This window comes from Castor canadensis, chromosome 6 (genome assembly GCF_047511655.1).
Source record: "Castor canadensis chromosome 6, mCasCan1.hap1v2, whole genome shotgun sequence".
Taxonomy (NCBI): Eukaryota; Metazoa; Chordata; class Mammalia; order Rodentia; family Castoridae; genus Castor; species Castor canadensis.
In genome coordinates this window covers 173,624,875-173,650,573 of record NC_133391.1, presented here as the reverse complement: position 1 = coordinate 173,650,573, position 25,699 = coordinate 173,624,875, and the positions used below count along the sequence as shown (strand labels likewise).

At 42.3% G+C, this 25,699-nt stretch overlaps 1 protein-coding gene and 1 long non-coding RNA gene across 3 annotated transcripts in view; one reads left to right on the top strand and one right to left on the bottom strand.

Annotated features, from left to right (window-relative positions):
* Adamts16 (ADAM metallopeptidase with thrombospondin type 1 motif 16) overlaps nucleotides 1–25,699 on the top strand; it is a 151,148-nt gene that overhangs the window by 88,456 nt on the left and 36,993 nt on the right. Inside the window, exon 17 of the mRNA XM_074077759.1 lies at nucleotides 11,041–11,167. Coding sequence (XP_073933860.1) covers nucleotides 11,041–11,167 — 127 coding nt within the window. The remainder of the gene's footprint in view (nucleotides 1–11,040; nucleotides 11,168–25,699) is intronic.
* Nucleotides 250–6,205, bottom strand: LOC109679461 (uncharacterized). 2 transcript variants are annotated; one of them, XR_002211760.2, is made up of 4 exons: nucleotides 6,154–6,205; nucleotides 5,883–6,056; nucleotides 4,819–4,955; nucleotides 250–1,475 (listed from the first exon to the last, which is right to left on the bottom strand). It is a non-coding gene; the product is annotated as an uncharacterized lncRNA (long non-coding RNA). The 2 variants fall into 2 exon arrangements; XR_012448715.1 differs by lacking the exon at nucleotides 250–1,475 and having other exon boundaries at nucleotides 4,663–4,955.

The window sequence follows — 25,699 nt, the reverse complement described above, 5'->3', positions numbered from 1 at the left end:
CACAACCTGGTGTAAAAACAGACCTTGGAAAACCCAAGTACCAATGGACGGATGGATGTCCGCTTACATTTTTATCTTCTCAGAATATTTAGAAAGTTTAAAACAGTCAGGAAAAAAGAAGCATTGAAGTTCACTTTTATGTTTACTAGTGTTTACATGTTGTGGAAGTCAGAATTGTCCAAATGAACCAAAAGCAGAAATATGTACACATACATATATATACATACATCATCATCTGTGTCTTCATATAGATTTATAGGTGTGTGACTCTTATATGGGTGATTGGCTCCAATAGCTATGGAGGATGTGGGGTCCCACAGTCTGCTGTTCACAGGTCTGGGGACCAGGGGAGCCATGGTATAATTCAGTGCCAGTAAAGGTGGAGGTCTGGGGAGAAGAGCGGAAGTCCTGGTGCCAATGGGAACTGCAAAAGCTGCTTCTTTCAGTCGAGGTGACACAGAATCTAGGAGGTTGAATGTGTTCATCACATGCATAATGTGAGAAAACCCTCTGAGTAAGAACCCAGGAAAAATCTTTCCACAAAAAGACAGACATTGGGCAAAGACAGACAGAGTGTGGCTTCTTTTGCTGGATTTTCAGTCCATTCAGAAAACTGCAGGTGAAGAGATTGAACCGTTGGCACATGAGCAAGCACAGTCTTGTGGACAGACCACAGAAAAGCAGAGAAGCAGGAGAAGACTTGGACAGAAATCCTGAGGGAGACCTGGTCGTGGTAGGAGTCAGAAACTGAGGGACAAAATTGGGGTGGGGAATAAGGAATTTGAGCGCTCCTGTCTGTGCCTGTGAGCTCGGAGGTCCTTGCATCAAGCCAAGCCCCTCTGATCTCCTGTGATTCCCCTTTTCTCTGGATTAACTGAACAGTTAACCCAAACTTACTCCCTGATGGCTGAATCATGTGACATCTGGGGACTCCCTAGTGTGCAGGTGTGGACTCTGGCCCAGACAGAGAGTGGGACTGGATATGGTGGGTGATTTGGAGAGGATGCAGTCTGGAGTCTGCCTTCTGCTGAAGGAGGGCTTTGACAGCCTCTCCACTACTCTGTCTCTTCGCTGTGATGTGGCACATGTTTCAGGCTCACAGAATTGTGTTTTAAGGGGGTCTTTGTGGTCCTGTCTAGTTTTGTTTTCTGTGGTCTTTGTTAATCAACACTACATAGGATGAGTCAAAGGAAAAACGAAAATCAGTTCTTCCCCATCCCCCTGGCCTGTCCTCCTCCCCTCACTCCTTAGGTCTCCAATGCTGAGCCTCCTGGCAGCCCATGAGCAGTCAGGAGTGCAGAGGTCAGAGCAGGTGGGTAGAGGATGCAGAGGCTGAGGGCCCCACGGGGAGATCAGAGCACCTGGAGCAGTGGAGCTCCTGGAACCACACCTGTCCAGGGTGCCAGATGTCAGCAAATCCACTTTCACGAGGGAACTTTGCATATGCTGGGATTCCATTCAAATGCCATAAATACCTAAAAAGTAAAGAGGACAAATGTTCTCCATACCCCCCTCCTTGACCGATGTCCCACTCTGTCTCACTCCACACACAGCATCCGGTACATGTGCCCCCTTCAGAGAACCCTCAGTGATGACCCTTTCCCACAGCATCACGTAATTTGTGTCTTTCCTTTGCAAAGTCTGTCCCTGTGTTTGCTGGGGATGCCCCATTTCCAATGTGCCAGTCCACACGTGGGGCCAAATATGTTCAAGTGCAATTCTCACTTTCAATGGACTGTAAGTGGCTTCCATATTCCACTCATTTCTTAGAAATTGCAAAAATAAGCTCCATTTTTGGAGAGAGTGTTTCAAAGGAAATCTTCTCCAAACTCTAAAATCTTTTCTCATGGGAAAACCTGCCTATGCATGTGCAGACACACACACACACACACACACTCACTGTGTGTGCCATGGACACAGTGATTGAAGAGTAGCACGAGACCTGAGTGATGGAGTTGTAAAGACTTTGCTCACACTTTCCTAATGTCAGGGTCTACCAGCCTGAGATTACTTAGGAACAATCCTGTGGAAAGTAACTGAGATGCTCTTGGCATCAGAGTGCCCCATCCCAGCTTCCTCGTCGCTGGGCACAATTAGAAATGCAGGTTCTTGCAGCCCAGACCTGCTGCACTCCTTCAGGCAAGGCCTGATGGCTGCTGAGCAGGAACCCCCAGTGTTCCTGATGCACTGTAGAGAAGCTCTGGTGTGTGTAGGGGGTCACTTTCCACTGTGACTGTGCAGCAGGACTGCTCTCCAAACATATTGTATGCAAAGCCCACTTCGTTGTGCTCTACCTGTCCCCCAAAGCCTCCAGACGTTTCTAGAGTCACAGGTGTTCAGGAATCACCTTGGGAAAGCTATCGCCCTGGGGGAAAAATGGTTCCAAAAGAAGAGCAATAAACTTCACTGAACACAAATGAACTGTCAAGATTGCCTCCCAAGGGTGTGACAGTAAACTTCACCTCATTATCTGTGGCAGGTGAGAGTGAAGATGGCTTCACAGGGAGTTAGTGAGAATTGAAGACAGGAGCTTCCCTGGGAAACTCCCAGGACTCCAGTCTGGGGAGCATTAGAAGAACACTCCCCCTGCAAAAAATTAGTTAATCAGGGTAATTTTGTCAAAGGAGGAAAACAATTTCCATTAACAAAACCCCAAACCCTACTGATCTTTATAGATTAAAGCTAACCCTTTAACAACCCTTGGAAGCAGACTGGAAGCCAGACTCGTCATGCAGCATGGCCACAATAGGTTCCATATGTTATTCTCTGCGAACACAACAGGCAGCTCCTGTACCCTGTCCGGGGAGGGCTATGCCGAATGTGAACATGGGCTTGCTCCTCCCCAGGCTCCTCAAAACTCCCCTGTTTCTAGTCTGTCCTGTGTCTTGCTACCCCAAAGGAGATGCTTCATGCCTGCTCCAAGTCTCATTATCTATGGGCACTCCTGATCTCCTCACCACCAAATACACCTTTCTCTCTTTCCTCACGTTACCCTCTCCCGTCCTTTTATTTCCTAACTGGATTCCTTGGTCTTAAAATGAATTCTTGCTTCCTTCTTCTACCCCTTCATTTTATGTTTTGCCTTTCAGTGTGAAACTTTTCAGGAAAATCATCTGTACTTCCTGCTTCCTTCCCCACTCTGGGACCACCTTCTGAAACCCAACTCCATAGGCTTCCTTTCTGCCTGCCAAAACCTCACACAGTCACCACATCCAAAGCTCTTCCCTTTGCATTTGCCTTGAAATCTCCCAGCAATCTTACTGGCCATTGTTTGAAAGTGATTCTTCCCTTATCTCCTAAGACCTCTTCATCTTCGTGTATAACTGGTATATAACAAAATCAATGTCCCTTTCTTCTGCACTCTCCTCAGAGGCCTGGTTTGTTCTCATGTTTCCCTCATCCTCACTGCCCATGAGGGGCCTTGGGTCTTTCCTTGCCTATCTCTACCTCCATGTTTGTCTTCTTGTCATCACCATGGCCTGATGGACACCTTCACCTGGATTGTACTCTCACACCAAAGCCATACCGAAGACCACTCAGTCTTCTCAAATTTTGGATTGAGCTTTTAGTTGCTACCAAAGAATTTCTAAAAGTCCACTTTGCTCTCTGTCTGTAGCTTTTGTTTCTCTACTCCTCCAAATCAGTTAACTAACAGACCTGTATTAATAGCTCTTGCATTTCCTAAATTCCCTTGTGATTTTCATGTCACTTGTATTATTCATTCTATCTAATTATGTAAACCAGTGCCCCTAAGATAGTGTTAACTGATGGTGATAATAAGTACATTATTTTCTTATTACTGAACTTAATGAAACATTTCTAGTTTTCCTGTAATGCTAGATTCTAGCCTTAAATAAACATAAATATCTATTTCTATCTATGTAGACACTGATATATAAACACACACATATCACACAAGCACACAGACACAGATTTATAATATATTGATGTGAGGAAATTCTTATCTGTTGTATGTTCCATGTTTTTATCAGAAATGGAGGCTGAATTAATCACATGATGAAATTTATTACATTTGTGGTGAAGCTCATGTTTGTTCTTTGATTCGTTAAGTGGTGAAATATGTTTTTAGATTTTCCTAATATTCAGCCATGCTTGCTATGAATTGTTATCTAGTGATATATTTTTTCACTGTGTTACTTGATTCTATTGTCTATGAATTTATTTAGCACTTTCCATATTAAAACATTACTGAGAGTTATTAAGCTGTACTTTTCTATTGTGTGCTAAAATGTACAAAATTTATTTCTTTCCGTGTGGAAACCTTGTTTATTTTTTATGCTCTGGAGTAGTGTAAATAGTTCTGGAATTATCTGTTTTTCCACACTTGGAATAATTGAAGCATGTCAATCTGTTGCCTCTGTAGTCTTAAGTCTCTATAAAATTTTATATTCTGGATGGTAATTGTACTACTTTATTTTGTTTATCCTTTTGGAGTTGGTTTTGTTCTCATTGAGACAACTATCTTTTTCTATAGGATTTAATATTTTTATATATTTAATCTGAGTACCTCACTAGATTATTTTTAATTCTTCCGTATGTGAATTTTTAAATTCTCCTTTCTTATCATGTCCATTTTTGCTCATTACTTATTTTCACTAAGTCAGTATATTGATGACAGTTATCCAAGAAATCAGAAACAGGTGTAGATATGCAAACACAAGTTATTGAATACAAGGGATTGGTTGCTTACAAAATAGCCAGAGAGGACAAAAGGACAAAGGTCACAGGCAGGCACCTGTAGCTCTTGGAGTCATTCTCACTCAAGACCCAGGAAGCCACAGAAACTCTAGAACTCACTGGTGAAGATTAAGGCTAAGCCTCAGAAAGCAGATGATTGTCAGGCAAATGCCTCGAGAGCACTACAAGCATGGTGACATGGCTTCTCTCTCCTCCTTCCCACCAAATCTTGTGCTGGTGCCTCACACTAGCAGAATCTAGATGAAAGTGGATAGATAAGGGAGTTATAAAAGAGAGAATAATGGAAGGGATGAGGGTTCATAGGATCAAAAATATGCCATGCATGCGTGAAAGTGTCATAACAAAACCCATTATTTTATGCAATTAATATGCACTAATTTTTAAAAAAATGCAGTGATAACTTCTGCCCCTCTGATCCATGAAGCGGAGGAGTAGCCAGAGTTGTATTTTATCATGCTATTTTCTGATATATTGATTTCTGTTTCTAATACACTGATGTCTGTTTCTTTATCAATTCTCTCTTTCTGTTTCCTTGGGCTAACCTTTTTTCTAACATCCTAATTAGATATTTGGGTCACTTATTTCTATTCTTATTTATTAATCTAAGTATTTATGACCATGAGTTGTCCTCTTAGTTTTACTTAAGCTACTTCCCAAAGATTATTTTATAGAATTTTCATCATTATCTTCTTAAGAAAAGTTTGTTTCAAACCTGTTAACAACCCTCCTTTCTCTTTGTCTTGATTAATTCCTAAAACTCCCAAGGGTACACTTTCTTTCATAATCATATATAGTAAGCTTATTTGAGGATTTATTACACATGGTTTTTACCAAGTAGTCAAAAAATAATAAAAAAAATCAAAGGAAATTTTGATGCAGAACCATATCCCTGCTATAAAGGGTCTACTGTAGCTCTTAACTGAAAACTGTATTACCCCTCTTATAGAGCATGGGGAAGCCTGTGGATGTCAGGATGATTGAGGGGTGGGCTGCTTTAGACATTAACAGATAGGATCCAGGGACACTAAAACCTAACACTTTTTGCAACTGTGCCTTGCAACTAAGGATGTTATTGCCTGAAAAACCAGTAGAGTCTTATTAAGAAAAATGAAAGTGCTTAAAAGCCAAAGGTAAACAGTTACTCACAGAGTCAACTTGCTCACCTGTTGGACAAATCCCAGATCTTTTCTTATAGCTGTAGATTGTTGTTTAATTATCATATAATTACTAGGTCTGGATTTCCTCCCTCCCCAATTGACAGGAAAAATTTGGGGGATCTTGGACATAGAAATTGACTGACACATAGGCAGCTCAAGAGTGAAGCCAAATAAATGTCTCTATTAAGAAAGAAAAATAATTGCATTAATAAAGTCAACTTCTGTTCCTATCCCAAAGCAAAACAAAATTCTCAATTGTTTAGTTAGGGGACTGTACCTTGCTCAGACTCATCTGTGATCTTGAAGCCACGATGCTTTGCTGAGACTTGAGCAGATTTGAATTTCACCTATTTTTAGTTTCACAACAGGAAGCTAAATTTAGTCATTGTTTACAGAATCACATCTCCTCAAACACCACAAGAGTAGAATTAAAAAATAAAATCAGACTTTGAACTTGAAATATAAGTAGAGGAAAAGATTAATTTTTCTGCAGTACTCATTAGGAAGACCTCAACCATATTTAGAAAATTGTACAATTTCTTAGTATGTTACTCGTTTAAATTGTGTCATTATGATTATTAATTTAAGAAAGTAAGATTCTTGGCAGAATGGTTTTAAATAGACACTTGCTTCTTTTTTTCTAATTTAGAGGTCTCTCATTCCTAGTTAGCAAGTAGAAAAATTAGTTCATAAAACACCAATTCAAGTTGTGTCTCGGTGTGGGTATAAAACTTATCCTAAATATGTATAAAAAATATAAACTTGATTTTGACTAAGTATTACTTAATTCCTCTTAACTGTGTGAACTCAGAAGTTACTGAACCTAAAAGGTTGCCAGTGGGTCAGAGAGCACTGACTAATGAGAGAACAAATTAATACATGCAAGCTACTGGAATTTCAGAAATGAGTAACACATACCCGATGTCCTCTACAAATTTGGCCCAACAGATGGCACGTATGTGTTCTCCAGGTCTTTAATAAGAGCCACCATGTGACACATTGCCCCAACGAGGGTGTTTTGAGAAGGAAAGATGACTATTGTCGTTTCACAGAACAAATAAGCATAAGCCTGAGCTACACTGATGTCAACTGCTTTTACTCAACACTTACGACACCAAGCCTATGGGTTTTTTCATAATGACAGGCTGTCTCCACTCTCTGGACACCAGCTGGGTGTTGTACAGTTGAATTCAGTTCACAATGACTTCCCAGAGTCAACCTCAGCCTCTGTAGTTGAGGGTTAGTCCCTGAATATTTCTTCTACTTGGAAACCAAGCAGTGAGTCCCCATGTGTGTAAGTCTATTTTCTGGTACTATGACTGAATACTACAGACTGAGTGATTTATAAAGAATGAAGGTTTATTCGGCTCCTGGTGGTGAAGATTGGATCTGAGGTCCTTGCTGGTAGCTACTGCAGAATCCCAAGGCAGCAAAAGACCTCACATGATACCAAAGAACACCAAACCCAGTTCTTTCCTCCTCTTCCTACCATGCCACCTCCATTATTGACCCACCTCTGTGTTCTCCTGTAACCTTCATTACCCCCCAAAGATCCCACCTCCAAATACCTTCATCAGATTGAGTTTCCACCCTCACAAATTTAATGCTTACAAAGAAGATCAAGTTTCTCCTTGAGTTACGGCAAAGACATTCAAACCACAGACCAGGGTACCAACACTTGTGTCCAACATAGCTACAAAGTTGGGAGTTTTACAGCCCTGAGCTATCAGGTTCTATCACTAGCTAGAATGGCTCAAAGGAGTCAGGAAGCCTTCATTTACTATCACAGGGCTATTGTAAAGGATACAAATGAATGGCCAGGTGAACAGATCCATATGCTTAAGGACGTGAAGGGCCCCAAGCACAGGACCTCCTGTTCCCATGTTGCTGGAATGTGCCACCTTCCCACACTCGTAGAACTGAGTCCTCATGTAGGACTCTGTGCAGACTAAAAGTTGTGGGTGCAACTGCCCACTGGAGATAACTCAGTGTCAAGTCCCCACCCCCTCTGGATGCTGGGGAGGGCAGGCGAGGTGTGAGGACTGAAAGTCCCAGCCTTCTGCTCATTCCTTGGTCTTTGTGGTTACCAGAATCTCCTGGAGTTCTGTGGGACCACAGTCCCCACTTCAGTATACGAAGATTCTCCTGCATGACAGAGGGTCCCAGGGGTTAGGAGCTCTGTGCCCTATTTCACACTTGGGGACACTGGAACATGAAAGTCATGGCTCCAATGTTTTCGGCATCAGTGCTTCTCCAGGTGGGTCTAGCAACCTTGACAGAAGCTGAGCACTTGTCACACATGTAAATCCTCCTGCATTGAAACTGCAGGTGGGCCTAGCGTGATGGGTTTTCACCAGCAAGCCCTCCAGTGAATGCGAGCCCCTCTCTGCTTTGGGAATCTTGACCAAGGAAGGAATTCAGAGAAGAGTGGTGGGATCTGATTTACAAGGTTAAGAGAAACCATCTAGGTAAGCCCAGAGGCAAGGCAGTAGAGAATAGCATTCTAGGTACAGAGGAGAGCAGATAGGCAGGCTGGGACATGAGAGGACAAAGAAAAAGCCACAGGACAAGGTACAGCAACAAACAGCGAGAAGTGCAAGGCCAAAAAGTCCAGAATTTAAGCAAATGAATATAAGCATTTAATCTGGGAGTACAGGAGTGTGTGTGTGTGTGTGTGTGTGTCAGTATGCTCACACATGGAAGGAATTTGAAAATAAATCTACTTTAAAGACATTGTAGAAAAATGGAAGCTGATTTCCCACAGAGCCATATCTTCCCTCCTGAGGGGACAAACCTAAAAGGCCGTGAATACCCAGCATTTGGGGGATCCCCCTCAGTGCTTGTGTTTGTGATGCAACAGATCACATGGAGATCCATTACAGTGGTTCTGAGTGATGAATCTTTGGGAGTTCACTTTTTTCCACAGTGGATCCTATTATGAAGCCATCTAGGCTGTCCACACTTCTCTGTCAATCCTTCCTTCCTGAACTTGCTGTAGCTTTGGCAAGCTAAGACACCTGAGTAGAATCCTGTGACCCCTGGGGCCTGCTGATCCATCTCCAGTGTTCATCTGTCTCCCACACAAGGATCTGCCATGTGTGTAGATATGAAGTTTGGCACCTGAATTATATTATTGCACCCACTGTGTTTACAGGTGCCCTGGTGATACCACTGAGCTGTGCTAAGCATCCTCCTCTCCACCTGGATCACACGTGCCCACTGGGAAGTTGGGGCCTTGAAGGCTGGCCAGGAAACCCCTCTTTGGCTTCTTGATTGTATCTGTTAGAGCAAATGTCAGGGATATGAACTAACCAGAGGGTTGAATTGTTCATTTTTATTATCTTACTATTGTCTTAAGAAATAGAGTTTCATCTTTGACTGATGTCAACTTGACCTTGTCCTCGTTAGTCCTTAGTGGTATGATCACTGTCTTTTTCTCTCATAGAAATACTCTTCAAGTGACTCAGTTTCCAGAAATTTTCTTATGCTTCTATAGAGTGTTTTGTGACCTTTTCCAAAGTCATGTTTTTAAATAAAACCCTCCTGATCTGAGATCTTTAAATCAGGAAGAAGTAATTGCAAAATTCACATGAGAAGAACACCAAATGGAAACCACTTGCGTTGGTTTAATATAGTGTTTTATCAAATCATCAGAGAGCTGAATAGTTTCACAAAACCGAAAGGGTCCTAGGTGACCACAGTTCTTCCTCAGTAGCTCCAGGAAACAGGTACTTAGGAGCTCAGACCTAGGAGTTTGCCCTGTTGCCCCTGACTTTGAACTTGGGAGAGCTGCTGTACCTTGGCCCATTGAGAAAACTGATCTTTAAAAAGTGTACCATTCCTGCTGATGACCTCATTTCTTTACACAAGACAGTGGCAAAATGCCAGACTTGGTTCCAATGTGCATTTTAGAAACTTTGCTTTCTTTTAAAAATGGCTTGGCTTCCAGGGAGCAGTGTATTTAAGGAATTATTGTGATGCTTTGCTTCTCTGAGACCATCTCTTTGGTGCATTCCCTCATGAGCAAGCTCTGGTGAGCTGGTGGTGATAGCTGCCAAGTTGGATGGGTGCATGGCGGAAAGCCAGGTTGAGTCCCACCAAAGTGGAGCTGCAGAGGGAGACCAGGCGATCCACACAAGCAGGACCTCTCTGTTCTCAGTTCTTCAGAGCATGGCAATTAAATTGTTCTTCTATCTTAACATATCCAATTGTGTTCATCTTAAACCAACACTAATTTGGTTTTCTTATTCATCTCTACTGAATAAACTGTTCAATCATATAAAATGATCACATAAATACCACATAAGTCTATTTTTGTATCATGTTCATATTTATATCATGGCAAAATATACATAGCATGAAATTTACCATTTTTGAGTACAATTCGATGGCCTTCTAACATTTTTACATTATTGTACAACCATCACCACCATCCACCTCCAGAACGAATTCATCTTCCCACATGTTCTGTACTCATTAAACAATAACGAGTACATTACTCCCATTCTCCCTCCTCTGTGGCCCCTGGCAACCACCATTCTGCTTATCTCACATAATAGTTCTTTGGGAATGAAGTTAATTAATGGAAATATTGAACATATTAGGGGATATTTGTAAAACCTTAAGTAGGATATGGAGGCTGAGAATCAAGCCAACCTTCAGTTCCATTGAGCTCACTTGAAATGGTTCCTGGGTCATGATGGTGAGAAGTTTGACATTTAGGTTGTGACCATGGCAATATTTAGCTGTGTGAATGTGCAGATAGACTGCCTATTGTTTGTTGTCTATGTTCCTTGCTGATGTATAACTAATTATTTCCTCTTGTCCCCTGTCAAGTGGAAACATGAGCTGGGTATGTTTGATATTGGTGTTTCTTTTGAAAATGACTGGTATTACCAGCTATGGAAAAGAACTAGTATATTTCATCAAATATATAACAGTTTCAGTCGCAAGACATACGTTGAATTAAAGATGCAAAAATGCAGGGGGAGTATGATAATTAAAAATCATTACGAAGACAGGTCAGAAAATGGAATATTAATAGCTGTCAGTTGGACAATAACATACAAGTACACTTAAGATTTTTTAAAAGATTTTGTGAGCTCTTCATCTGCCGTTTACCTACTATTTCAAGACTTTATTGCACGCCTCTCCTTTTCCACAGGACAGATGACCACAAAAGAAGTCTGCTATAGAGACCTGAGGTTCCAAGTGAATGTGTCCTTCTGCAATCCCAAGACCCGACCTGTCACTGGATTGGTGTCTTGCAAGGTGTCCACCTGTCCTCCCAGGTAAGACGCATCATGTCCATCTTAGCATGTTCACATTTGGCCGATGTGCTCTGTGAGTCCTTGGAACTCCTGAGCCTGGAAAATGAGAAGCACTAACGACCATCAGGTAACTCATAAGAGCAAAGAGGCAGCAAGAGCAGCCTGAACGGAGGACCTAAAAGAGGATGCTCGAGTGAGAGATGGTCTAGAGATTCTTTCATACTAAGTGGACATTCTTACATGGTTGAATTCTATTTTAAAATAAAATAAGATTTTTGGTTTTAGTTTTCCTTTACTTAATCTCAGGCCAGCACATTCTGTGGTGACAGTGACATGTTCTCTCTTAGCCGCTAGTCCCATGCTTAGCTTTTCCCTTGCTGCATGAAATGTGGTGGAAGAACCAATCTCACAGTCTGCCCAGGTTGGTAGGGTCTTAATGCTGTGCCCTCCACAGGGCGTAAATGTGTGACAGAGAGAGAGCCTTGGAGAACCAGGGTTCTGTCAGCCTCTGTATATTTCTAGTTGCAAGCTGGAGTTCTCTGAGACATGGAGTCCCTGAGAGGCAGTGTGGTCCTGCTGTGCCCCAGGAGGCATCTTGCTGTCTTCATCTCTAAGTGGGGACAGATGGTGGGGAAAATGACTAAAGAGTAGGTATTTTTGGATGGCATTCTAGCTTCAACAAGACCCTTCAGAATGCCCAAAGCGCTCATATATTTTGATTGTAAAGAACCATCAAAGCTGGTGGGTTGGGAAAATGTGACTCAACAACATGAAGCTGGATGTTCTTCCCTGGATAATCAAATACAGAAGATTCCAGGCACTTTTCAGAGCTCCCTGGCACCCCTTGCTCTCTCTCAGTATAGAGATAGAGGCCATTTCCCAGGACTTGAAGAGCTGGGAATGGTGTCTCCCTGAAGATCCAGGCTTTTCTGCACAGCTGCCCCAGTGCAGCTAGGATCCACCATCTTTCTGCGCCAGCAGCCCCTCCTCAAGTCTTGGTTCCTTGACCCCCATGTCCTACAGGTACTGAGGGAGATGCTCGTGAGAAGTTAAACAAGAGTTTTAGTGCTTCTAGTCCATTAGTCAGATCTGAGATGTCAGATGCCTCCCTGGGATTCTTTTTTCCAGGGTCAAAAGATGACCTTGGAATCCATGAATTCAGGAGTCATAGCAGTATTGCAGCCTGCCAATGCTCTCCTACAGGGCCTCCCTGCACTGATAGTCCCAAAGGCTGGGCTCAGTTTGCCAGCAAAATCTCAGCCCACCATGGACTCCTTCTGGGCCTGCAATCGTGTCCCAGTGCGGGGCCTGCAGGAGCATTTAGAAGTGAACCCTATGGCCAGCTGAGGCAGAAGAAACAGGCCACTGCTGTCTGCAAGAAGGATTGCTCTGTCTGGAGGAAACAGACCCCTAAGATAAATGAAGCTATACCAGAGCTATTACAGAAGGGAAGACAGTCTAGTGTGAACTGACTCAATGGTAATCTGTACAGAGGTCCTGGGTGTGCAAAGGGAGAATGAGCCACAGGGTGGGATGAGCAGAACTTGGTTGAGTCAAGGGAGGAAAATAATACAGTTCAGGTGGAGAATGAGAAGGTGGTCAGGTCCTTGTGAAGCCCACCTGGGTTTCTCCCCTCCCACAGAGAAGGACAGGGCCCTGTCTGCAGGTGGTGGCTGGATCAAGCAGAAAATGCTTTCTGGCAGCCTTGGGTTTTCTCAGGCAGGTGCCCAGTGGGTATGGGGTAATCTAGGGACATGGTCTTGAGCTGGGGTTCAGGTCTAGTCTGAAGATGGCTCAGGGGAGCCTCATGCAGGCTGCTTAGCCAGGTTTAGAAAGCCCAGAATCTTTCTCATTTATTGCACCAACTTGATCCTGTCTCCTTGGACCATTGGTCTGCACCTGTGCTCTAGTTAATGTCACCAGGTGAGAGGAATTGCTTAGCACCTTTGCAATCTGTTGTTTGTTTGTTTTATGGTACTGGCGATTGCAAGGCAAAGCACTCTAACACTTGAGTCACGCCCCCAGTTCTTTTTTGCATTCAGTTTGTTTTTCAGATCTGGTCTCATGCTAGCTTTTGCTTGGACTGGCCTTGAACCATGGTCCTCTAACTTCTGCCTTCTGAGTAGCTGGAATTACAGCTGTGAGCCACCACACCTAGTTTGTTTTTAAGATAGGGTCTCTAGCTATCTCAAAATTTCCCCGTCGGCCTAAAACGGTGATTCTCCTTCCTCTACCTCCCAAGTAGCTGGAATTACAGACATTTCCCACCATACTGGACCCAAACTTCTGTGTCATCTTGTGGACTCACCAAAGTATGTGCAATGTTATCAACCAGTAAGTCATTAAGAAGCGCACAACTGTGCATGTACTTAGGTATTCACGTATGTTTATTAGTGCATTGTTGTTTTTCCTTATAAGTCACCCATTTGTAATGACTGATTTTTCTCATTGGGTTTCCTCTGTCTTTTTTCCTGTCATGGAGCTATCTAGTGCCAAAGACACTTCTGTATCCTTCTGTGCCCTATATTCTACGTTTAACTCATTTTGATACAGTTTAATAAATGAATTCTGTCAAGAGCATTGTATGCTGAAAGAGAAGCCACAGTTCAGTGACTGAAGGGTCAGTTTAGGGTACAGCTGACTGCACATGGAAACAATTAGACTTGCAGGACCTCACATTCACCTAGGAAAGCCCAGTGACCTCCACCTTTTCAAACTCCTTCCTGTACATAGCCTGTAGTTTGGAATCTCTGGATTGTCCTCAGAGAGAAAACATTCAGAGACAACACCTCACTGCAAAGCCCAAGTCATACATTCCTGGCCGAGATGTTCTTTTGGAGTTCAAGGTGGCACCTGTCCCATTCCTGCCTTGCCCCCACAAGTCCGCAGGGGACTGGTACTACATGGGTCTCTATTTACCTGTGAAACAGGAGGCCCAGACTCCCATCCCACAGCTCTGCTGTGTGGACACTTGTGATGTTGGGGCTTCAGCTGTGGATAATGTCACTGAGCTGTAGGGAGAGCAGGACCCAGGGCTCCCTGCCCCAGTGCCTGGGCTCTACCTGCCTTCACCCACCTCAGACGCTATCCAGATCACAGTGATACCTGCCTTGTCATAGGGTAAGGTGAGGACTTGGTGAGGCCATACAGGTGTTAAGGTCTTATATATGGGAATCACAAAATGTTGGGAATTTTCATTTTTACTGTAGAAGGAGAAACAAATTCCTATCTGTTATTTACTGAGCCTGTAAAACAAAATTATCAAGGACAAAACCAGAAAAATGAATTTAGACTACATGTCAGTCTTTATGGATTATTTTATTTTAGCAATTGGGTTGGGAAAAATAGGTTTTACTTGAAAATGTTGTCTTTTTTTCTCTGAAATGTAAGAAACATTTCTCCCTTTTCCAGGAGATGGACATTTTTGCTCCTGATCAAATTCCAATCCTCTTTGCTGACCACGAAGGCACATGTCCTTCCTTTGTCCCCATGGGGCTGCTCTGGCCTCTCCCAGCCTTTGGTGCCCTGTGGCTGGGCTCTGATCAGCCTGGAGGCCGGAGCCCCTGCTCTGCATAAATACAAACACGTCCCTCCTCCCTCCGCTGCACTGCTCTGGCCAACTGGAATGGCAGGTGCAGGCACAGCGGGTGGTAGCTCCTGCTTCACCTTCAGCTTGAAGGACGTCCCCGAAGAATGGGAAGTAGGACCTTCAAACATCTTAATCCACAGCCTTCTCATTTGTAACTTTGATAGTAAAGGAGACTGGTTCAGCTGCTCAGAGCCCCGGCCTCCTGGTCAGCATCCAGAGCCTGCCGGCGCAGGGTCTGTGTTCACAGTTGAATTACTCCCAGCCATGGGGTCGTCAACCAGATGGGATCCCCCAAAGTCATCAGTCTCTGCAGGGGGTGGGGTGTTGGGGTCCAGGGGACTCCTTGCCAGGAAGGATGTTCTTAACATATCAGCAGGAGCATCGTGGCTCAGTAAGGGTGTCATCAATTGCTCTGGTATGGAAGGGAGCCAAACCGGTCCCCTGATCCTCCCCTCTCACCGAGACTGTCCTTAACCCTGGCATTGTAGGGAATGAGTAGTCCACAGCCTTCCTGTGACTCCCCTACTTCTGCCTCCACTCCAGTGTGAATCAGGAGTTTTTATCACTTGTTTTTGAAACAGTAATTACAAATTGCACAACTGTTTCCTTCATGTCGGCTTATCTAAATGGAGGCTCTTGTGTCGTTTATCTTAAGTGTCTAGTGTGCTAAGTGCCTGCCTTCCAGGAGGATGGATTGAAGACTAGAGGAAATGCTTTGCAGGTGCTGGTGGGGTCTCCTCCTTCTTGACATTCTTCTAAGCGTACAGAATAAGAGATTTTGTGATGCTTTTTTGTTCTCAGGAATCTACAAATGTGGCTGCACGTCCACTTCGCATTTAGTTGATCATATTATTTTGGCCTATGCCTTTGTGACGTCTTACAAACCCATAAGCAGAACCATCCCTTTTACAGCCAACATGCATAGTTCAGAAACCATCTACTTGCTTGCACCCTGTGGAAATGAGAGATAAGATTCAAAAAGAGTAATTTCATTAGTGATGTTGTTTTACAGCAAGCTCTCAGTAATAGGAAAGGGACGATGTGATTTCTTTCTTTCTTTTTTATCTCTCTTCTTGTTTAAGTACAAGCCCTGCAAACACTAGCCGCCCAGTAGTGTTTCAGTTACCAAGGAAAAGAATCCTGATCACTCAGGCATATCTGTGCAGGAGAGAGCTCTGCTCAGAAGGATGCCAGCAAAGCAAGCAGCAAGGCTCATTTGATCATCTGTGTAGACATTTTACCTGCCACAGGGTAAGGCTGCACCACCGCTGAGGGCTCCACACTTGCTTTTGTTCTCTCTGTTGCTGACATGAAGTTCTGAGTGATTTTGAAGAAGGACCCACCGTTTTTATTTCACACTGGGTTCCATGAACGACAGGGGCAGCCCTGCCCACCCATCATCACTTCTGTTTCAGCAGTGTTTTCTGGAACTCTTGGGAACTGTGCTGGAATGTGTCTTGCTTTTGCTTTTGTGAGTGCGTTGCTCTGGAGTCTGGAAGCTGTTCCACAGTGACATCAGCTTATGGATTTCTCTTGTGACACCACGGTGGTAGACATGAGCAAAGAGACACAGGTGGCAGCTGTCTTCTGTGACCTGCTTTTCATTTACAGGATGAGCGAACTGTGCCACTCTCAGAGCCCTCAGAGAGTGAAGTAGCGTGAGAACCTTCCACAGGGGCTCTTGTGACTTTTGTTATGTTTGGCGTGTGTGTTATTTTGTTTATTTATTTGTTTACATGGGAAGACTGATTTGCAGCAGTTGTAGACACACAGCAAAATTATGAGGTAGGCACAGAAATTTGCAATGTACTCCCTGCCCCAACAGCATCCCCACTATCAACATCATATATATTTATATGGTGTATAGATGTTTGTATATGTGTATTTATTATATTGTGTGTAAGAGTGTGTATGTGAGAGAGAGAGAGAACAGAACTGTAGCTTATAAACTTAAGGATATTTGTATTTTTCAGGGAACTTCACTAATTCCTTACATTAAATATCTAAATATATCATAATATTTTCACTATTCTGGTCCCCAGGCCTCTGTATGATTCACACAGTCTCTCCCCACTACCTGTTCTCTAGTAATTCAAACCATGGTGTATGTTTCAAATATTTCAGAATAAAAATAGAAGCCAAACTGATAAAGATTGACTGGTAGCCATATAGAATAGATAATAGATAGATAAGTTCATGGATAGATGATAGATTCGTAGACATATGGAGGATAGATGAAGGATAGGTAGATGTTAGATTCTTAGATACCTAGATAAATAAATTGATAGATTCATAGGTACATAGATAGATGATAGAGTCATAGATGCACAGAGATAGATAGGTGCTAGATAAGTGATAGATGTATAGATACACACATGACAGGTAGATAGATAGGCAGACAGACAGACAGGCTACAAAACCAACCTGTACCTATATCCACACAGCCACTGCAGGTGTACTGATCAGTGCTTCTGAAAATGACTGTTGAGAAGGAGAAGCGTCACTCTGATTCAGGATTTTTAGGAGGAGAGCACAGTATGTTGTAAGATTTTTAGATACAATTGCTTTATTCTCTGATCCATGAGTTATTTGGAATGGTGGTTCTGCATTTCCAAATTTACGGAAACTTGAAGGTAGGTTTTTCTATCTCAAGTGTTCTTACATCAGGATGAAAGAGACCTAAAATTATTTCATTTTGGCATTTTTTGAGACTTCTTTTATAGCTTAGGAATGGGAGTCTTTATAAATCAGTTCTGTGGGGATGAAGGAATGTGCGTTCTGTGCCTCAGTGGGGTTATTTATATGACAACTAAGTCAAACTCCTTGGCTATTTATTTAAATGTTAGGTTCTAATTTTTATCTACTTTGTATAACACGTTTCTGAGTGAACTGTATTGAAATCTCACATTATTTCTGACTATTTTTTCAAAGTCTATTAATTTTCCTTCTTAATCAACTTTAAAATTCCCTCCTGTTGTGAGGTGGTTATAGATTCTGCGTGGATTACCCACTTGTCACTCATTTATGGCCATTGTCTCCAATCCTGCTTTCTAACTTGCAGTCTGTTTTGTCTGAAGTTGACAAGTGTCACTAACTTCCATTTACTTTGAGGTTTTTTTTTCCATAATTCATTTTATTTTTGAAATACCTGCTTAGGATTTTCAGTTCGTTGAGTAAATAATATTCAGCTGGATTCTATTTTTATGCAGTGAAGAATGTCTTTTATACATAAGCTTAATCTGCCTGTATGTACTGTGGTTGCTGCTGTATTTGGTTTGAACCTGCCAGTTTGTTGTATGTCTTGTTTTCCATTACTCTTCTTTGCATCCGCCATTTCCTGCCTCTAGTAGTGCCTGATATGCTTGTAGGATTTCTTGACTCTTCATACCCAGGACTGCTGGAAGTTCAAATGCTGTGTCTTCTTGGACACAACAGCAACTCAGATACACACACACGCACACTTACACACACGTACACATAAACACACAGACACATACACACATGCACACACACATACACTCACACAGATACATACACACACAAATAATAAGTGAAACAGACCCCATGACAGATTTCTGTAACTTTTAATATATTCAGGACTACTCATCCATAACTATAAGCTCTCAGAAATAAAGAGCTACTTTCAAAGCTGGCAGGGTGTGCACATAGACTTACACTATTGGACGAGATGCAAACGGTTGCTGAGAGAGTAGTACCTGGTCGCACCTGTGCTTGCACAGGGCACCGGATTGGGAGGGAGCAAGACAGAAGTTGAGGACATTTCTTTTTTCTGTGGAAAAAAAGCAAAGTCATCCTTGAGAGTGCTTTGAGGAGGAAGAAAAATGCTTAGGGTGGGGTAGTGACCCGACCACAGTTGTGAGTTGTTAATGCTGGGGTCTCAATTGTCCTAAAGGTCCTAAATTGAGCCTAGACACCAGACCTTGGGCAATATAGATTTGGTTTAGGCAGAAGTAGAAATTAAATTGAGCTGGGTGTGATGACTCAAGTCTGTAATCCTAGCTACTTGGGAGGCGGAGATTGGAAAGATTGTAGTTTGAAGCCAGCCCAGGCAAAAAGTTGGTGAGACATCTTCTCAACCAATCAAAGCTGGATGGTGATGATCAACTGTCATTCCGGCTGCTTGGAAAGTATACATAGGAGGATCCTTGTGTATGCCATCTGGGCATAAACAGGGGACCCTATTAGAAAAATAACACAAAAAGGACTGGAGGCATGGCTCAAGTGCTATTCCTAGCAAGTTCAAGGGCCTGAGTTCAAATACCAGTATTGCAAAAAGAAAAAAAAAATGGCTACAGTGCATCTCATTTCAGTGATTGGCCAATAAACCTATGTCTATCCAGGTACCAACTGGCAGGTACGAGAGTCTTCTGTGGCTGCCTGTGCATCCCACCAAAGCACGTGCTTGGTGTGTTTCTGATATTGGTGGGTACTTGATTCATTAAAGAAGGAAAGAAAGGCCAATTCAATTTTGGAAAAGGGATAAACTCTTCTGTTCTCAAGGAGGTTTTGGTGTTGCCTCCCATCCAACGGCTAGATTGTTGTCTTGTGTTGAAGCAGGTGCTTTTTTCCTAGCCTGGAGAGAGAAGCTGGGCAAAGGAGGGCCTGGTTTGTGCCTCAGCAGAAGAACTAGCCATACACCCTTGCAGGAGGCACTTGCTTCTGGCCCACTGGCCCTGCCTTGCAGGTTCCTCAGGTCATAGGTCCCTTCTTTCTGGAAGCACCTAGAAGCAGGCGTGTTGTGTTCCAGAGGGCTTTGTTTGGGCCATCACTGGTTATATGACTCGGAATAATCACACATGCATGGCTGTGTGATGAGGTGCTCTGTCAGCATTTTACCCAACCCATGATAAGGAGCCCAATTTCAGGAGAAACATGCAACCAAGGACACTCATTCTGTGGACAAAACTTAACAGTTTGTCACACACACACACACATTTCTTTTATATTTTCAGAAGAGCAAGACCTAGGGAAAGGAAGGAGGCGTATTGTGTATTGGACAGATAGTTTTAATCACCCTCTCAGTTCAAAATTGGCTATTGAAAATCCTTTATGACTCTGGGTACCTCCTAAAAAAGACATTTATTTGCCAGCCAGTGTGTGACAAGTTCACACCTAGGACTGGTGTACACATGCCAGTTGGGGCCCACTCGGGCTGACATCAAATCCTTGGTGTCCTTTCTGATTATCCCTGCCTAGCCATGCTCTTGGAGCTAAATATTCTAAACATCAGCGTTGGGAGAATTACTTCCTCATCCTACAGTGCCACTCAAGAAATAAAAACTGTGTGGCCAAATGCAAAAAAGAAAGCATAGAAGAAGAAGGAAATAGGACTTCAAACTGCTGAGGGTCCCATATTGTTGAAATGTTATATTGACATCCTTTGAGCATATCTGAGTAATACATTTTGCATATTTTGACTTATCTAAAAATCATTTGATGACATTTAACAGGAACACAGCACTTTTATCTATGAAGTGCTATTTTTGGAGAATGTTTAGATTTGATGAGAAAATTAACAAATTTTATAGTTTATGAATTTGGGTTGTATAACAGGTGATATTTTGTGTGATTTACCTGTATTTATAGCCAGAAATCAGTCATATTTGAATGCTGGAAAACAATAGACAAATATCAAGCTCATCCATGGTCAACTTGACATGATGTGTTATTGCAACAAATGGTTTTTAAAGGAAGACATTTTAAGAGCCCCTCTTTTTTCTATTCATTTTTCTTTTTTACTTTCAGTGTCAGGGATGGAACCCAGGGTGCTGTACATGTAGGCAAGTGCTCCACCATTGAGACACATGCCCAGCCCTCTTTCTCTTCCTCCATTTTTTCTTCTTCTTTTCCTCCTTTTTCTTTTACTCCTCCACTCCCTCCTCCTCCTTTTGTAAATTATGTGGAAATTACAAGGATATACCATTGTATCAGATAAAACTCCTATACTTCCTCTTCAAAGTAAAGGGATCCATGTCCCATCTTTCCTAGAGCCCAGAAGATAACTTGAACTTGGGAAGTCAGGAGGTGCCCCATTCTTCAGGGCTCCTTGCAGGTGAAGGAGCATGTCTGAACTGACCTGCAGAGCGCGGGGGGAGAATGAAGACGATAGAGTGGCCCATTTCTGTATCACGACTAACTCTTCTGAGCACTGCACTTCTCCAGCACCTAGAAAATTTTGCACACTGCACCAGTAAGATTGCCAGCCATGTATCTGTTGCCATAGCAATGGATGCCAAGGAGTAGGCACTTGACTTGCACAGTCTTCAGAGATTTCTTTAAGGTTATAGCTCAGGGGTTGCCTTGAACTTTGTGAAATGGTACTTCCTCGGTTTTGTCTGAAAAGCTTCCTGAATCATTTTGGAAATAAGTTGTTTGCCTACCATAATCATCTCTTATGTCAGCACCTCCACCACCATAAAAAAATTTCACTAACGTAAAAGTAAAAAGTTTGATGACATCACAGGACTAAGTGATTATAGTGAGCTCCCTAAGTTGAACAAGCTATATCTTAGTAGCTGTTATCTTAAGACCTATGTCTTAAATAAAACTAATGGTTCTTAGAATGTGGAACACAAACTTAATGACTGCTTTACAAATGTTAGGCTTGTTGTGTTGTCATTCTAAATCACCTGTAAACAAACCATGCTTTTGGCAAGCATATTCTCTAGTTAGAGTGACTCAAACATCTCCCCCTTATGAAGTTATCAAGGTCCAGAAGGAGACTTATCAACTAATGGTATCAGATGACCTAGAAATTTTTCAGGAGGTATGAGTGAGATTACTGACTCTTAGATTTTGTTCATCCTTTTACCTGCTTGGGTTTCTAATTAAGCAGTCCTTATTTTATTTGTAAACTTTCCAATAAATGATAAATAACATTTCATTACCATTTAAAAAGGCATATGTACATTTTGTATAATATTCCCAGAATCAAAGAGATCCTCAAATTAATTTTGTTTAGATAAGTTGCATTTTCCATTAAAACATATCTTCATAAATAAGTGTTATAGGGTAAAAAAAATAAAATAGGGCCACATGACGGCACTAAACATTGTGATGACAAACGAATTATTTTTCTGCAGATTTCACTTAAGCGCAAAGAATTCTGAAACAGAAAACAGATTCTTGATATGCTTCTGACTGTGGTCACTAAGAACATAGCCATGAACGACGACCACAGTCTCCTGGAGTGTTTAGATTTGTCTGGATCCAGTGCAAGGCGAGAATCCACCCAACTGTTCCCTCTTATCACGTCTCCCACTTTGTCTCAGAGTCTGATTTTACTTTTATAGCAGATGAAATCCCAACCCTAAGGACTTTTCAGTTACTCTGATAAGTTCATTATACATTTCCTTAATTTAAAAAAGAGTATGAAAGAGAAGAATCCATTAAAATTCTCCAAATTTAGTATGCATACCAAACTCAAGTTTTGCTTCTTGTATTCATTAATATTTTCGAAGTTTTACTTAGTAACCACAAGCACATGGTTTTAAAAGCCATATTTTACTTTAAAGCTGACAAGTCACAGTCCCCTGTCCTCCCTCCCAACCTATCCCCAACTCCAAGGTAATTTCTGTTGCTTTGTCTCTCTTCTGATATCTATCCAAGTATTTCTAAATGCATGTGACAACCATTTTCCTACTTGTCTGTTCCACAGATTATCCTATGATTCATCACAGGTGAGGACATAGCCTTCTGGGGTCCTCTTTTATTGTTTCACTTCCCTTCCCTTCATCCTGCCACGGGATCCTGCTGTATTGAGATGTCACTGTTTTTATCATCATTTGTTATCCCATGCCGGATAAGTTCAGCATCCTACGTCCCTTTCCTTTCATTGTCTTAAAGTTAATAATTGCCTGACTGACTGTCCTTAGGTTTCTTTACACAAACTCCAAAAGACATACTAATTTCATTGATCAATTCAGTAAATATAAATCGTACCAGGCACATGGAACACTTCAGTGAACAAACAGACAAAGGTCCCTGGCCTCAAGGACTTTGGGTTTAAGTTGAGGAGACACATCACCAAATATATTGCATATTTGGGCTTTTAATATATTTTGTCCATAAATATAGCTTATTTCTAAATGATAGCATAGTTTAGAACATGATAAAGGCTGTAGATAGAAAGAAAAACAGACAATAGAGCAAGCAGAGAAGATGGGAGGAATGAGGGAGTGACCTCACAGAGAAAGCACCATTTGAGTGAGGACGGGGAAGAGGTAGGGACGTCAGTGCTGTTCACTGTAGTTCCCTCACCGTCAAGAACATCAGAGACTCTCGCTCACCCTTGTGCCCTGGATCCTCATTCTTGGCACTGCCATTTCTTGCTCCAAACTGTACTTCCGGTGCTGTCTCCACCATGTCTCATTTCCTCTTCTTGGATGTCAGGCCACTGTCTGTCTTGTTTACACCACCTTATTGGGCAACAGCCACCCAGGACAGTTTCAAGTGAAGTGAGTTTTCAGAGGCCTTGAGGATGACAGGCAGTCTGAGAACAGAATTCTGGGGGAGAATGAGCTCTCCCTGGGCATTTTGTGGACATGCCATGCCCCCTATTGGGACTTTAAGAAGACCACTGCTGTTCTGCTTCCCAGTCTTTTATTAGGGATGATTTCTTGTGTTTCCTTCTCCTGCTTGTGGGGTCTTTCATTTATTACCGTGTTTCTGATGTGTTTTAGATTGCTTTAACTATATTGTATTTTCAGTCATTTGATGAGTTTCATAGCGATTCCTTTTAATTGGAGAAAAATAGTTTTTTCCCCTGCATTTCCATATTCTTACCTTCTGAACTCCTGTGGACAGTGGATGATGAAAAGCCTATGAGAAGTGGACACAAGCAAGGTGAGATGCGCTTAATTGCATTTGCCTGTAGGCAGGTAATGCAGGAATGCAGGTTTCTCCTGTTATGGTGTCAGGCCCCTCTGCTCCACCCTGTTTGCCGCTGTTTATAAAAGGCCCTGAAGGAGGAAGGGGGGGCGGGGCTTTTGCTTTGGGCTTTGGCTTTTTGGTGTGGGAAGCTTTTAGATGGGGGGGGTAATTACTGATGGGAAAAGATTGCTAAAGGGAAAAGAATGGCTAAAGAGTGGTTGATAGAAAGTCTGCACTGAGAACTCTAACACAGACTATTTTTTTTTATTTATTCATATGTGCATACAATGTTTGGGTCATTTCTCCCCCTTTCCCCCCACCCCCTCTCTCTCCCCCCCTACCCCCTCACCTCCAGGCAGAAACTATTTTGCCCTTATCTCTAATTTTGTTGTAGAGAGAGAATAAGCAATAATAGGAAGGACCAAGGGTTTTTGCTAGTTGAGATAAGGATAGCTATACAGGGAGTTGACTTGTATTGATTTCCTGTGCATGTGTGTTACCTTCTAGGTTAATTCTTTTTGATCTAACCTTTTCTCTAGTTCCTGGTCCCCTTTCTCCTATTGGCCTCAGTCACTTTAAAATATCTGCTTTAGTTTCTCTGCATTGAGGGCAACAAATGCTATCTAGTTTTTTGGGAGTCTTACCTATCCTCATAACTCTAGAAAGAACTTTATACATGGACTTTAGAAGCTAAAGAAAAGCCAAAGAGAACATGGGACAGTGCAAGATAAAGGACCCAGACTTTGCAAGGCTGAGCACTGAGGCTTTAAGGAAACAAAAGAAAGAATGCTAAAGAAAAGCTGCAAGCCTGGAGGCAAAAGATTTTAAGAGCATTTAGACTAAAGATAAGCTAAGGGAAAACATGGGACAGTGTGAGCCTAAGGAAAGAGGTTTTAAGCAAGGTTTTAAAGAGCTGCAAGGAGCAAGGCCTTAAAGAATATAGAGAAAAGAAGCAATGAGTATTGGGCATCTCCACCTGAGTGCCCAACATACCTGACCCCACTTCCTGTCTATCCTGTGTCTTTTCTGAATCTCCAGTCACCCCCAGTTAAGCACAGTTAGGTTCAGTAATAACCGGGAGCGAGAGAGAAAGCTCGCTCTAACAAGGGAGGGAGTGAGAAAACAGCGCCCCCTTCAATCTCTCACCCATTAAACTCATGTGTTACTATTCTTACGTTACTTTCTTTTTACTGAGATATAATATTTGTGCATTTTGGGTCCATTATGGTAATTTGGCATACATATACGATGTGCAATAATCAAATCAGGGCATTAAGCATTGCCATCTCTTCAAACATTGATTATTTTTGTGTTTGTAATTTTGTACTCTTCCAGTCATTTTTAAATGTATCATGGATTGTTTTATCCAATAGTTACCCAACACTGCTAAAGAAGAGCCAGAAATGACTCCTCCACTCTGACTTCTTATTATTGTTTCTGTTTCACACCACTTCCCCTCCCTCCATCCCGATCCTCATTTAACAGCTTTCTGTCTCTGCTCACCCCAGTCGCTAGTGACCACTCCTCCAATTGAAGGGGGCAGTTTTTTCACTCCCTCCCTTATTAGAGCGAGCTTTTTCTTGCTCGCTCCTGGTTATTAATGGACCTAACTGGGCTTCACTGGGGGTGACTGGAGATTTCAGAAAAGACACAGAATAGACAGATAGATACACAGTGGGGTCAGGTGTTTTGTACGCTTGGCTGGAGATGCCCAACCTTCATTGCTTCTTTTCTCTATCTTGATTTTTTAAGGCTTTACTCCTTGCAGTTCTTTAAAACCTTGCTTAGAACCTCTTTCATTAGGCTCACTCTGTCCCATGTTTGCTCTTAGCTTATCTTTAGCTTAATTGCTCTTGAAGTCTTTTGCCCCCAGACTTGCACTGTCCCATCTCTCTTTAGCTTTCTTAAAGCCTCCGTGCTCAACCTTGCAAACAGCCGCACCTCAACCTGCATATGCCTAACTCTTAAGGTCTCCATCCTTCGACTTGCACTGTGCACTGTCCCTCGTTCTCTTTGGCTTTTCTTTAGCTTTAGCTTTCCTAAGGACTATGTATGAAGTTCTTTCTCAGCTT